The sequence below is a fragment of the Megalops cyprinoides genome, chromosome 3, assembly GCF_013368585.1.
Source record: "Megalops cyprinoides isolate fMegCyp1 chromosome 3, fMegCyp1.pri, whole genome shotgun sequence".
In the NCBI taxonomy this organism is placed as follows: domain Eukaryota; kingdom Metazoa; phylum Chordata; class Actinopteri; order Elopiformes; family Megalopidae; genus Megalops; species Megalops cyprinoides.
In genome coordinates, this window is record NC_050585.1 from 39789666 (window position 1) to 39802968 (window position 13303).

General features: G+C 47.4%; 1 protein-coding gene across 1 annotated transcript in view; it reads right to left on the reverse strand.

Annotated features, from left to right (window-relative positions):
• Nucleotides 1-381: 381 nt before the first annotated feature.
• Nucleotides 382-13303, reverse strand: part of LOC118774753 (bifunctional heparan sulfate N-deacetylase/N-sulfotransferase 1-like) — a 23135-nt gene continuing 10213 nt past the window's right edge. The window contains exons 6-14 of the mRNA XM_036524226.1: nucleotides 12936-13064; nucleotides 10917-11099; nucleotides 7563-7659; nucleotides 6544-6667; nucleotides 4758-4932; nucleotides 4497-4667; nucleotides 4157-4266; nucleotides 3274-3376; nucleotides 382-959 (exon numbers count right to left, since the gene is read on the reverse strand). Coding sequence (XP_036380119.1) covers nucleotides 840-959; nucleotides 3274-3376; nucleotides 4157-4266; nucleotides 4497-4667; nucleotides 4758-4932; nucleotides 6544-6667; nucleotides 7563-7659; nucleotides 10917-11099; nucleotides 12936-13064 — 1212 coding nt within the window. The 3' untranslated portion in view covers nucleotides 382-839. The remainder of the gene's footprint in view (nucleotides 960-3273; nucleotides 3377-4156; nucleotides 4267-4496; nucleotides 4668-4757; nucleotides 4933-6543; nucleotides 6668-7562; nucleotides 7660-10916; nucleotides 11100-12935; nucleotides 13065-13303) is intronic.

Genomic DNA, 13303 nt, shown 5'->3' on the forward strand with positions numbered 1-13303 from the left:
AATTCCATTCTGGCACTTCAGATCTGTTAATGGCTATCATATGTCAGGACTGGCACAGTACCGGCAAATCAAGTGTCACTTCCCCACTCTCCCAAAAGTAAAGAGAGAGTGTGTGTGTGTGTATGTGTGTTTGTGTGTGTGTGTGTGTATGTATGTATGTATGTATGTGTGTGTGTGTGTGTGTGTGTGTGTGTGTGTGTGTGTGTGTGTGTGTGTGTGTGTGTGTGTGTGTGTGTGTGTGGTAAGGTTGTTTGTGTGTCTATGTCTGTGTGCGGGGAAAGGGTGTATGTGTGAGAGTGTGTGTATCTGTCAGTGTGTCTACATGTGGAGTAAGGATGTGTGTGTGTGTACTGGTGTCTGTGTATGTGTCTCTGTGTACGGTAAGGGTGTGTTGTGTGTATGCGTGTGGGTGCGTGACAGACTGTGCGTGTCTTTATTACAGGCAGGGGAGAGAGCGGGACTCATAATTTCGACTGGACAGAAGTGAAACAGGCTTGACCCCCCCCCCGCAGCACACTCTCTGTGTGTCCTTTCCACTCTCTCTGTGGGGTGCGCTGTGCTGGGGGGTCCGTGTAAGGCCTGGGGGGGCGGAGCAGAGGGAGGGAGTAGCAGGTTTCTGCACACACAGAGTCTGAGCTCGCAGTCTCGCTGATTGCTCCCCCTCCCTCCCTGTCCCTCTGAGTCCCTCCATCTCTGAGCAGAACTCTCCGAGCGCCTCCGACAGGCTGGGAGGGGCCTCGTGCCTCTCCTCCTCTCCCAGCTCCTGGTCAGGTACATCATTGGCAGGTGTGGAGGAGTGGGAGGTGCTGGTCCTGGGCTGGCTCCTCCCCCTAGTCCTGCTACCTGGAGTTGAGGAGCTCCTCTCTCAGCCAGCTGGGCAGGGGCTGTCCTATCTTGTACAGTAGCTTGGAGAGCTCGATGTTGTGATCACGGTAGTGCTCCCGCAGGAAGGACCGCGACTGTCGGGAGAGACAGCACACAGGTTAGCAAAGTGCTATCTGAGAGAGTACAGATATTAGCACAGAGATTAGCTGAGAAGAAGCACAGAGATCAGCACAGAGGTATCTGGGAGAGCACAGTGATTATGACAGAGCTGTCTGAGAGAGAGCACAGAGATTAGCATATAGCTGTCTGATGGGGAGCACAGAGACTACCACAGAGCTATTTGAGAGAGCACAGATATTAGCACAGTTTTGAATAAGAGAAGAGAATAGAACAGATATGACACAGAGAGTAGACATTTGCACAGAGGTATCTGGTAGCACACAGATATTAGCAAAGTGCTATCTAGATGCTGTCAGTGCTAGATGAACACAGATGTGACACAAAGAGCAGACCGAGATTAGCACAGAGCGATCTGAGAGAGAGCACAGAGATTGCCATAAATCAGACACACAGAGTGTAGAGATAATCACACATTTGAGATGAAGGGAACACAGCTTACCATACAGCTCCTTGAGATAAAATCTGGGAACTGATTCTTGACCATACCCTTCTACTGTTTTAGGGTGAATGCGGTATTACTCAAGAGAGGCAGTACGTACAACACTGTAAATACGCTCACGCCTGTGCGCCAACAGAGAGGTGAGGCGAGAGACAGTTTTACAACAGTATTTTACCTGCTCTATGTACAGAATATCCGACATTCACTAGTTAGACCTGAATACTTATGCAGATTTGACAATCCTTGAATTGAGCACTGTTAGTTATACCACTATTTGACCTGAAACGTGTGCATGCATCTTAAAGGACAAACTGCAATATCCGGTCTGGCCACAGGGGTCCCTGCCTCTCAACGGCCATCTGAAGGAGAATAAACAACATGCAACTTCCGTGTTAATTAGTTTTCAGTTCCCTGCCAGGAAATGTTGGGGTAACTTCAAGAGCGGGAATGAAACGCTTGCTTTGGTTTCACAGCGCGTTAAGGACACGGAGGGGGGACGCACAGCGGAGATAAGACTCTGCTGGTCACACTGTGAGACTTCTGGAACCTGTCCAAGACCAGAGGACCACAGGCAGTCAGCACTGCTGTGGGGGAGGCTAACCAGCCAAAAGTTAACCCTTACCGCATCATAGCGGCTCCGGTATCACTGCCAAATAGCCTGGTGTTACAGTATACTACAACTCTGCTGTTAACCAGTTAATTAGCCTGGAGTTAGTCCTAATCACACCAGAGTGATTCTGATCATACTGTCAACCAGGTAACTAGTTAACCAGACCAGAGTTAACCCTAATAATAACACCGTGATTCTGACAATGCAGTTAGAAAGTTCAGACCATGTGACTGTGGGTGTGGTCACATCTGCATGTAGATCTTGGTTGGAGGATCACTCTCTCACCTTCATACTGTGTGGTGTGTGAGAACACCAAACCACACTTCAATGCATAAGGAAAAGGTCTGCAAAGAGGGTTCAAGCTGGATGTCCCCATTCAGCGTCAAGGTCTCCTCTACTGAGCAGGAGGGGCTCTCCCTCACCTGTATGCAGGTAAATACAGTCCTGGAGCCAAAGTCGTCCCCCTCGTTTAATGGCAGCAGTTTAGAGTGGAACCTACACACAACCACTGCTGTTTATCTGCATTATTCTAATCACCTATCATTCTAATCACCTATATCTGAGAATATGTTCATAACTAGAAACTCTAAACTAAGAGTTGGGGTAGCGCAGAGGTTTTCAGGATCAGCGAGTGACTGGGCGATCTGCTATGTGCCTCTCCTATGGAAATGACATCACACTGACCGCCTTCACCAGAAGACACTTTGAGAGTCCCCAGCCTCACCGCTATCCTCAGCATCTGAGGACGACTGCAGACCCACGTGGGATCACAGTCTGAGAGGACGGGCGTTACCACTGGGCTGGTAACACAATGATATGATGTGTTTAATTTAAAATGATAAAAAATTTCAAAAGCGTGTGACTGTGTCAGAGTGCAAACTGCAAGGTAGCAGCAGGTAAGGGCCTTTGAGTACTAGGTGACATCGGTCTCACCCCCTAACTGAGCTGATTCTGAAATGGGAGCCCCCATGAGAGCGCACTTCTAACCCTGCTGGATCTGAGCGGCGTTTTTCTGTTTCACAATGTATAAACGGAATACTTTTTATCATAGTTACATCTGCTTGTGTGTGATGTACTGTTAATGATGGCCTCCTCTTGGCTCTGTACTTGCAGCATGTGTGATGGTTCTATTCATGTGGTGTGTGTGTGTGTGTGTGTGTGTGCGAAGGGTCTTTGCGTGATGACTGCGTGTGTGGCTTGTGTGTATAATGGCACTTACATCTGAGTCCATGTCAGGGTACTTCCTTCCTTTACTCTTCCCCAGACACTTGGTCTTCCCCCCGTCCAGCAGCTGGCACCAGAAGCCCTTCTTAGGGTCGAACCTGCACAGAGGGAGGGAGGAGATGAGACAGACATTTCCATGTGTTACAGTGGAGAGAGTGGCAGCCAGACGCGTCTCTTTTCTGAAGGCACGACGCGAGAGAAAAACAAAAACACTTCTATCATCACGCAGGGAGGTGACAAACAGATGTTGCCGTTTACCAGTCTGGGCTGGCAATGACAGCGTGATGGAGAGAAAGAGGAGTGAGGGAGGGAGAGGGATGCAGAGACAGGGGGAGAGAGAGAGAGAGAGGGATAGAGAGAGGGAGGGAGAGGGACAAAGAGACAGAGAGGGAAAGGGGGAGGGAGAGGGACACAGGGACAGAGAGGGAGGGAGAAGGATAGAGAAAGGGAGAGAGAGGGAGAAGGATAGAGAAAGGGAGAGGGAGAGAGGGAAAGAGAAGGACAAAGGGACAGAGAGAGGGAGAGAGGGAAAGAGAGAGAGAGAGAGAGATGTAGAGAGAGGTAAAGTGAGAACGAGTGGGGAGAGAAGCACAGAGAGGGAGGGAGATGGAGAGAGTGAGAAGGAGAGGGAGACAGCTTGCAATCTGCATTTTTGTTTTAGACCCAGTCTGAGGAAATGACCCAGACCCAGACCCCAGCAGTCAGTCAGACCTGAAGCAGGAAGTGTGGGCAGCGTGTGGGTACTGCTTCACTGCAGAAACCATCCACTTCGCTTTTCTAATTTATGTATTCAAACAAAAGGCTTCCTTCTACCAGACCTGTAAATGTCTAAAGATCTGATGTTTGCTGGCTGGGTGACATTCAGAGGAGCAACTCACGCCAGAATCTTGTGGTAGTTGACGATGTTTGCAAGGCCCAGAAACTTCTGGATCTTATCCATCACTGATGCAGGTTCTGTTCTGAGAATCTGCCCATCCAGCACCAGGACCTGCAGAGACCCAGAGAAAGGGACAGGGACACTGACACTCAGAGAGCAGAACTGAGGGTTCAGTTAGTTTCAGGGTTCTACAACACCACATCCACACATCACGGTATGCAGGCACATGCACACACAATGTCAATCCATCCACAAATACACACATCCATCCATCCATCCATACATGCGCGCGCGCGCGCGCACACACACACACACACACACAGACGATGAGGGGCCCTCACCTGGCTGGGGTGGTAGTGGCTCAGCCAGCGCTCCAGGTGTATGGCGTACCAGCCTGGCACCAGGCAGCGGTTCTGCAGGATCCGCAGCTTCAGCGGGGAGTCGTGGCCGGCCGTGATGACATCATGAAAGGTGTACCTCAAGGCCACGGGGTCATCATGGGCACGCTGGTGCTGAGGGGCGGGGACATGGGAGCAAAGCATGAGCGACAATGGACCAATCAGAGAGAAACCTTAAACTGCAGCGGGACCCGGCAGACTGACCTGGTACCAGGAGTAGGCCCGATCTGCAGGGTTGATCAGGATGGTGATGATCTTGGCTTTGGGCAGCAGCGCTGCCGCCCGGTGAGCGGCCACCTCCGAGTCGAAATAGTTGGCGCTTTTCTCAAAGTAGAAATCCGAGCTGCTATTGGAGGGCAGGGGGAAGTACTCCATATACCTGTAATAAAAGCACCCGCACACATGCATACACGCACACACAGGCACACAGACACGGACACACAAGAAGGTCATCAGCACCAGGAGATATAACCCTGGAAGCTCTTCTTCATAACGTAATGCAACGTAACCAATAGGCTAATGGATACAGTAAGAACTGAGAAAGCGTCCACCAGAAATCATATATTTATGCTTAAGAGGAACAACCTCAGCTGCAAAAACGCCTAAAGACAGAGTTTCACTCCAGTGCCTGTGAGATCACACAGCTTTCGGGTCTTAGTGGTGGATTTCTGCTGGTGGAGTAACAGTCTAATCACTCCTCTTCCTCGGAGAACCATAATCCCACCCCCTCCACATCCAACACTCGGGGAAAAAAAAAAAGAATGGATTTAGGGGATGACAGAGATCCTGAGACATCCTGAGAGACAGGGAGTCTGAGCATGTGTGAAAAACATCCACACTTTTTTGCTTCAGTTTGAAGTGAAAATATGTTTAATACAGTCAGAGAAGGGGGAGAAAATGTCCCTGCCAGGTGATGCCACTGCATGTCAGTGCTGACACTATGAGTCCATTAAACACAGCTACTGGGGGAGGGAAACAACCAAGACCCAACCACCCCCACCCCCCATCCCCCCACCCTGCCGACCGGAGTGGGATAGAGAGCCCTTTTGCTTCACAAGGTCAGAGCAAGGTTAGGATGTTAACACCAGGCCTTGACACCCGGGAGGGGGACGAAAACAGGATCTACGCGTGAAGAGCTTGGGGGAAATGGCAGAGCTTTAACATGTCGCACTGCCTCTCACTTCCTTTTTCAGAGGTTATTTATGAGGGAGTCTGATTCACTTCTTTTTCATTATGACTGCCCAATTTACATAGTCTTGCATTGAGGACAAAAGAGTATTTCGTTTCGTTCACCCATTTCAAATGTCAGTGATTATTCAGATACATAGCGTTCAGTTCACTGCTTTGGGCAAAATTCACCTAAAATGTAATTCAGCTCACCTTGTCTCACTTTCTCTTGTTGGCCTCAAGTTCCTGTTTTCTCTACTGCTCTGATAGTCATTCTGTCTACAAACACTGATGCCTATTGGTGACCCTGGTAAGACGCTGTTGCATTGTACTGGATTTCAGTTTGTGAGACCAGAAGGAAAAATACTTATATTGTTATTTCATTATTATTTATATATTTATATATAACCATTATTTGTTAATGGTTAGTGAGTTTTGTACTAGTAACCAAACATTAATACCTGGACACCTGTTAACAATCCAGGTGACAGGACATGATTTGTATAGACTCACTATTTCCCAACATACTTGCTCTGGACTTAGACCTGAGCCACACATGAATGTGCACTGTGCTCCCTTTCAGGTATTTGTATGTGATAGGTTGTATTCTGCTTGCTTTGCTGCGATGTGTGTTTCAGACTGGATTTTTTAACACTGCAAGAGACGCCTTTGATAAAACAGCTTGCCAAACAAATACATAAATAAATCCAAAATCACCCCGAGTTCTCTGATTTCCTGGGAAAGGCTTCTGATGGTGTGTGCAGCAGGAAACCCCCCCAGCAGATCACAAGAGAAAGTTCTCATTGTGATGAGAGCCACATACCAGTCTATTCCTCTGTGATAGTTGTGGCCGTTGAAGAACTGGATCTCCTCAAAGGTCTCTTTGCTGGGGTAGTTGCTGGTCAGATCGGGGTGCATTCCCAGGAAGAGGTAGAGGGCAGTCGTACCTGCAGGGAAAGGTGAAAATGGGGTGCAGAATGAAGTTTAGTAAGTTAACTTTTTATGTGACGTGGGTACTGCAATAACATTGGTAAAAGCAAAATAACACCTTAGCACCTGTCCCCAGGAGGCTTTTACAAAAGTAAGGTTTACAAAAGGAGGTTAGAAAAAGGGGGAGGGGGGTTAAAAAAGGATTAATGGGTTAAAGAAGGTCAGACAGAATCAATAAAATACACAGAAATCATGTCAGAGTTTTTCATTACAAATTCAAGTTAGTGTCATGACAACAGTTTTCTTTAAAAATGTGACACTGAGAAAAGGAAGAAAGTGCAGACAGGCACACAAATACACACGCACACAGGCGATGCTGATGACACTGTAACACAAAGTCCCGAGAGGCACAGAGCAGCTGGCCGTGGGGATGGAGGAGTGCAAAGCTAGAGCACTGCACCAGAGTGAGCTGCACTGTGAGAGAAGCAGACTCACTCTCACCTAATCTACTTTCTACTGAAAGGATTAACAGCGCCATTTCACTACCCTCTCGGAAAACGGGAAATCACTCCCTAAAGAGGCCTTTTAAAAGTTTAATTGGCCTGTGGAATAAAGCTGGAATTCACATTTACTCTAAAGCTGTCAAGGTTAAGTGCATTCCGATGCAGCACCAGCCTGCCTCTAACCACCATTCTATGAACTGAACTAAATGAGTGTGACAGGGACTACTGTAAATGACTGGCCTTCAGCTGTTAGCTATGCTGTTCATGCTCTCCCCCAATGCAGTTATCTATGTTGCCAGCAGGGGAAGCACATTAGGAATGAATACATCTGGTACAGGCAACCCAGGTTCATGCATTAACTTGGGTGTTGCACCATACTGGCCACTGCCTCTCTGTGGCTTCCCCTCACCTGTTTTCTGTGGACCAATGATGAGCAGCTTGGGGAAGCGGTCACACGTCTTCTCCTTGGACCAGATATCTTTGTGCCTTTTATCCTCACAGGGATCCTGTAGGTAGTGAGCAGCCACGGTTAAAGATGGAAGCTGTCAGGTGTCACAGAGAACTTAACTCTATGTCCTTTACTATGACACTGATGGAGAGAGTCACACACACACACACACACACACACCATTACATAACTGGCAGCAGCTGTCTCATAAATATTTTAGCATTACCACGGAACTGGCCCAGGGAAAACTGTCATTTTCTAAAACCAGCAAACAACATGTCCATAAAAACCTGTGCAAAATCATACAATGAATCCTTACTGCAATTACCAGCAATTACAACCAGCTGGAAGTAAAAAGTGCAACCTCAAGGGGGCGATAGCGCACTCCAATTAAAGAAAAGAAGGAGTTAAAGTTTGGGCCCACTGGACACAACACAGGTTAAGGACTTTATGTGAACCGGTTCAGTAGTGCGGGACAGTATTGATGGGGACAGACTCATGGCTGCCCTAAGTCCATCCGGTAATCACACATTAAAAAACGCCGTACCGAGGCAGAGTTTCTCCGGAGAAGGACCCTCACATGCATAATTTATCCGCCCAGCAGAAGCTCTTACTCTGGCAGACTCGCCGAGCTGACATTTCCCCTATTATTCATTCATACAGCTGGATTTTTTACTGAGGCACTCTGGGTTAAGTGCCTTTCTCAAGAGTGCACTGGCAATGACATACTGTACCTAGGATTCAAACCTCCCACCCACTGGTTACACAGTTCTGACTCCCTAGCCAGGTCCTTCCAAGCCACGGCTAAAAAGGGTTTTAGATGAGCATATACTGTATGAAGTCACATACTTGTGCTGTTGTACGTTTGAGCAAGATACTTAACCTGAACTGCTTCAGAAAATCCAGCTGTAGAAAAACGGGTAACGTACAAACCCCAAGCAATGTAAGTCACTTTGGATGAAGGTGTCTGCTAAAACAACTGTAATGTAACGTCATGGGACTCACTGCTGGAAATCTATGTTTGAGTATCTGCGTAGGACTGGGTTTGCTGCCGTTCATTGGGGACACAAAGGACCCAGTCTGCATGCAGTGGTGATGCCTGCCGTGCTAAAAGCTCCTCTCTTCTCCAGACAGCGCTCTGGCTTGCCGAACAATATGCCTGGTTCAGATGGGCGAGGATTACGCAACGCGGTTAATGCCACCACAATAATAATTAACCCCTGCTATTCAGTTGGTGCGAACGGATGCAGCCGTTTATGGTAAGAGAAAGAATCGCTTCACGCTCGGATCCTGCCAACCTTAAAGGCTTTCTAAACAACCGCGCTCATTTCTCTCATAAATATGCATGCCAAATTCCATCTCCTTACACCGAACACAATGACTGTGCCTTGCGGTTTTCAGCGAGAGGACTAAAAACAGAGGATTTTAAATAAGGAACTGACTGGCAGTTTCCCTCTGCGTGACACAATGGCTGCCCTTGTCAGGTAATTATCACTACGCTGCAGGACACAAGCATCTCACTGAGTCAGTCTGTCACACACACAGGCGGGCAGAAGTGTGCACACACACACACACACACACACACACACACACAAGCGCATGCATGTACACATGCACACACACAAACACACACATCCAGACACACTAAAAGGTGCTGAAACAGGCACAAGGCACTGTGTTTTGGTGAGCGCATTAGCCTGCATTACATTAATTACACTCCAGCAGATGCTTTTCTCTCTTAATTAACAACATGTTTAGTTTTCGAGTGAGACTTTCGTTTTTGTGAGGGTCCATGGAAACGGGTCTGTGTTTGCATTCAGCTGCTCACAATGTTCTGTCAAAGACAGCCTGTGAGAGTCATCTCCTACCTCCTTTGTCTCATGTGAAAACGCTCCAATTACCCAGAGCAAAAGGAAGACTGTCTAAAGCTCCAATGCCAAGCACAACAGCGTGAAACGTCCCCAGCATGCATTTAGAGAACTTTTAAAACTCTTATATTCACCATTATACCACCACCACTAATACTGCCTTATCCTAATTGACTACACTAAGAGACTCTTATCTTGACTAACTTACACAGTCATCAGAGCAAAATCTGTAATGTCAAAAGAACCGTAAGAAAAAGTCAGGATTGGGTCACAGACCCATCACATCTATGTCAATCTATCCTATCGATTGCTATTTTCATTAAAAAAAGACACTCTACACTAGCCTAGCACTTAACTTTGTATCTTACTGACTTCTTGTAATACTTTGCGAAAACTACTCTTAGCATAGTGAAGCAATTATTTGTAAGGGTAAGAGCATCTGCTAAATGAAGTAATGTAATGTAATGTAATCACATTTGGGCACATTTGGATACTAGCTAGCCAGAGCCCCACCAATGACAGCACCAAGCTGGAAAACAGTGCTAAGATATACAATCTATAAGACATTACCCTGCATACTGTTGGGCCCAACAGTGATCTATAAGACATTATCCTGAATACTACAGAGCCTACCAGAGATCTATAAGACATTATCCTGCATACTATAGTGACTGAAGAGCCACATTACTTTGATCATACTGTGCTGCTTACCAAAGAACTAAAGAACCTTTTTGTTTTGCACCATAAAATACAGCCCATCAGTGACCTACAAGACATTACCCTGCACCATACTGCAGAACCTCACAGTGATAATATAAGACAGCATTACCCTGCCTTGCCCTATAGAGCTGAATATTGATCTACAGAATAAGAGCCACTCTACTTTGCAGCATACTATAGTGTTTACAGGTGAATTATGAGAGCATTATCACTTTGCATCATACTGTAAAGCCTTACAGTGACCTATGACAGCAACATTCCTCTGAACTACAGGAACGTTGCACCCAGTGCCTGCACCTAGAGCCCCATAACACTCTATAGAGCCTCAGAGTTTAAGCCTGGCGTCCCCTGGGCTAAGCTAGTGCCTCAGTCAGTGCCACAGAGCTCCAGAAAGACCCTGCGGCCCTGCCTCAACTTTCTGTGCAGGCTGCCTCTACTTCCTGTCCGGGCTGCCCCCGCTTCCTGTCCGGGCTGCCCCCGCTTCCTGTCCGGGCTGCCCCCGCTTCCTGTCCGGGCTGCCCCCGCTTCCTGTCCGGGCTGCCCCCGCTTCCTGTCCGGGCTGCCCCCGCTTCCTGTCCGGACTGCCCCCGCTTCCTGTCCGGCTGCCCCCGCTTCCTGTCCGGGCTGCCCCCGCTTCCTGTCCGGCTGCCCCCGCTTCCTGTCCGGGCTGCCCCCGCTTCCTGTCCGGCTGCCCCCGCTTCCTGTCTGGGCGGAGCCGCACACTCACCTGCCAGCGCGGGTCCCGCTCCTCGGGGAAGATCTGGAAGTAGCGCTGCGCCAGCTGCACGGGGGGCAGCGTCTGCAGCCTCAGGCGCGTCCAGGTGCGCACAAACTTCACCAGGTTCCGGAAGGTGTACAGGCCCAGGCGGTCGTTCCCGTAGTTGGAGAGGTGGGTCATGAAGATGCTGATCTGTGAGACGGTCCCACACAGAGACACAGAGGGCTTGGTTAAGACACGCTGATGATGATGATGGTGATGATGATGATGATGATGATGATGATGGACACTTATGTATCCCCAAAGGGAAATTTTCCTTGCATCGTCATACACGCAAACATGAAATGGACGAAAAACACAATTAAAAAAAGACGCAACATGATGTAATAAGCACAGGAGAAGCAACACACCCAGAGCAGAATACCACGTTAAATGCCATACTGGCAGAACAGGCGTGGGGCCCAAAAGAACTGCCGAGTGGTTTGTAACTTTACAGTATGCAGCACAACACATGTGTTCAAACATAAACATTTACATTAACTTATTGTGTACAGCCATTTAAAATGGCTCAGACCACTATCGTAACATAATTGTGATTGGCCCCGGTGCAAATATTTTTCTTGCCCCCTGCCCAAAACACAAGCACACATTTGTGCGCACACACACGCAGTTTCTTCCCGTATTGTTTTCCCTTTAGTCATACCTGATGCGGGAGCACACCTCCAGTTTTCCGAGGCCATGTGAAATGCTTCCAGGGGAAAAAGACGGCACTCCTATCTATTTAATGTTGATATCACAGCAACAGCACTATGCTGCTTCCATGCGGTACACAGAACCACATGGCTACAAAGATAAAGAGTGAAAACATATGCTATGTGTTTTTCAAAGTTAATGGGTAAGTTAACCAACATATAGATACAAGCATTTCACTGAACTTTGGAGGTATGCTCCCACATCAGGTATGAGTAAAGGGAAAAAAATACCTAACGCTACATACCGGGGATAGCTGTTGTTGCGCTAAAAATAGCTATTCGATATCGCCTGCCTGGACTCAAACCACCACAGCCTAATTTCTCCAACTATCCAACATCAGAAAAAGCTTTAGCCAGCCTACACTAACAAATCAACACAAAGGTAGCTTACACAGTATGTCGATAAGCATAGAACACATTGCTATCAACAAAAAGTATAGCAACTCATTATTTGAATTGAGGAAAAAATTGATCTCACACAAGTTATCAAAATGACAGGGAGCAAGGTCACTGGACAAACAAATTAGCATTTCCCAGCAAGCCTTTTTCCGTCGTAACTTCTGAGAAGAAAGCAACCAAATTAAATAAGTGGTGGGTAGAAATAATATTTATTTTTAATAAAACATGTCGTTTTGGAACATTTCAATAAGGACAAATAAAAATACATATAAAACAGCTTCTGGGCCCCGGTGCGCTACATTGGTGGCACCGTCAATAGTTACGCCAGTGTCTCAGATCATGGCAACAAACTTAGCGCTTAGCGCACTAAGTTTTTCTTAGCATTTTTACCAGTATTATTCTTCTCGGAATATTCACTTATCCAGTCAATAAATTCACTTATCTAGCTATATCTTGTCTGAAGCCAACATTTTGATCTTCTATCCACCTCACTGCCTGTGGAATGGAACTGTTCTGATGAACGTTTGAGATGAGCTGATGCCTTCTTATGTGTTATGCCAATGTGATCTTTTCTATTATTATGCTCCAGGAGTTTTCTGTTTCCCTCTGGAAAATGCACTGTTACATACACAGCCATTTGTGACAGTATCAAATATAAAAATGCGCCTTAACAGAAAACAACGACTGATTGACAGTTACAGAGATGACATTTTAACATATCATCCGTTTATGCAGTTGAACATTTACTCTAGGCATTCAGGTTCTGCACTTGACTCCAGCACACAGTGCACACCACCTGGGATTCGAACATGCAAACACTTGGTGACCAGCCTGGTTTTCCGCACAAGGCCCAAGTGGTGCGGCTCTCAGCACTCACAGGGTTAAGCAGGACAGTGAGGAAGAGCTCGCCTCCGTTGATTAGCTTGTCCAGCTCCTGGGGGCCCCCCGGGTACTCGCTGTAGAAGATGGTGTGGGTGAACAGGCCACACGTCTGCCTTGGCAGGACCTGCAGACAGAGGAGGGAACATAGACTTACGTCTGCACAGAGACCAGGTGCGCACACACGGGGCGTGTTTCAAGACATCGAGCTGCGCAGAACCGCTGACCCCCAAATCATCTATACAGCTCATCCTGTTCACAGCACCCAACAAACCAGCCCATCCACAATTCATAAAGATCGCTCTATTTGCGCATACGCAAATCAGCCCTCGCAAAGATCCGTATGTGTGCATACAGATCATCCGT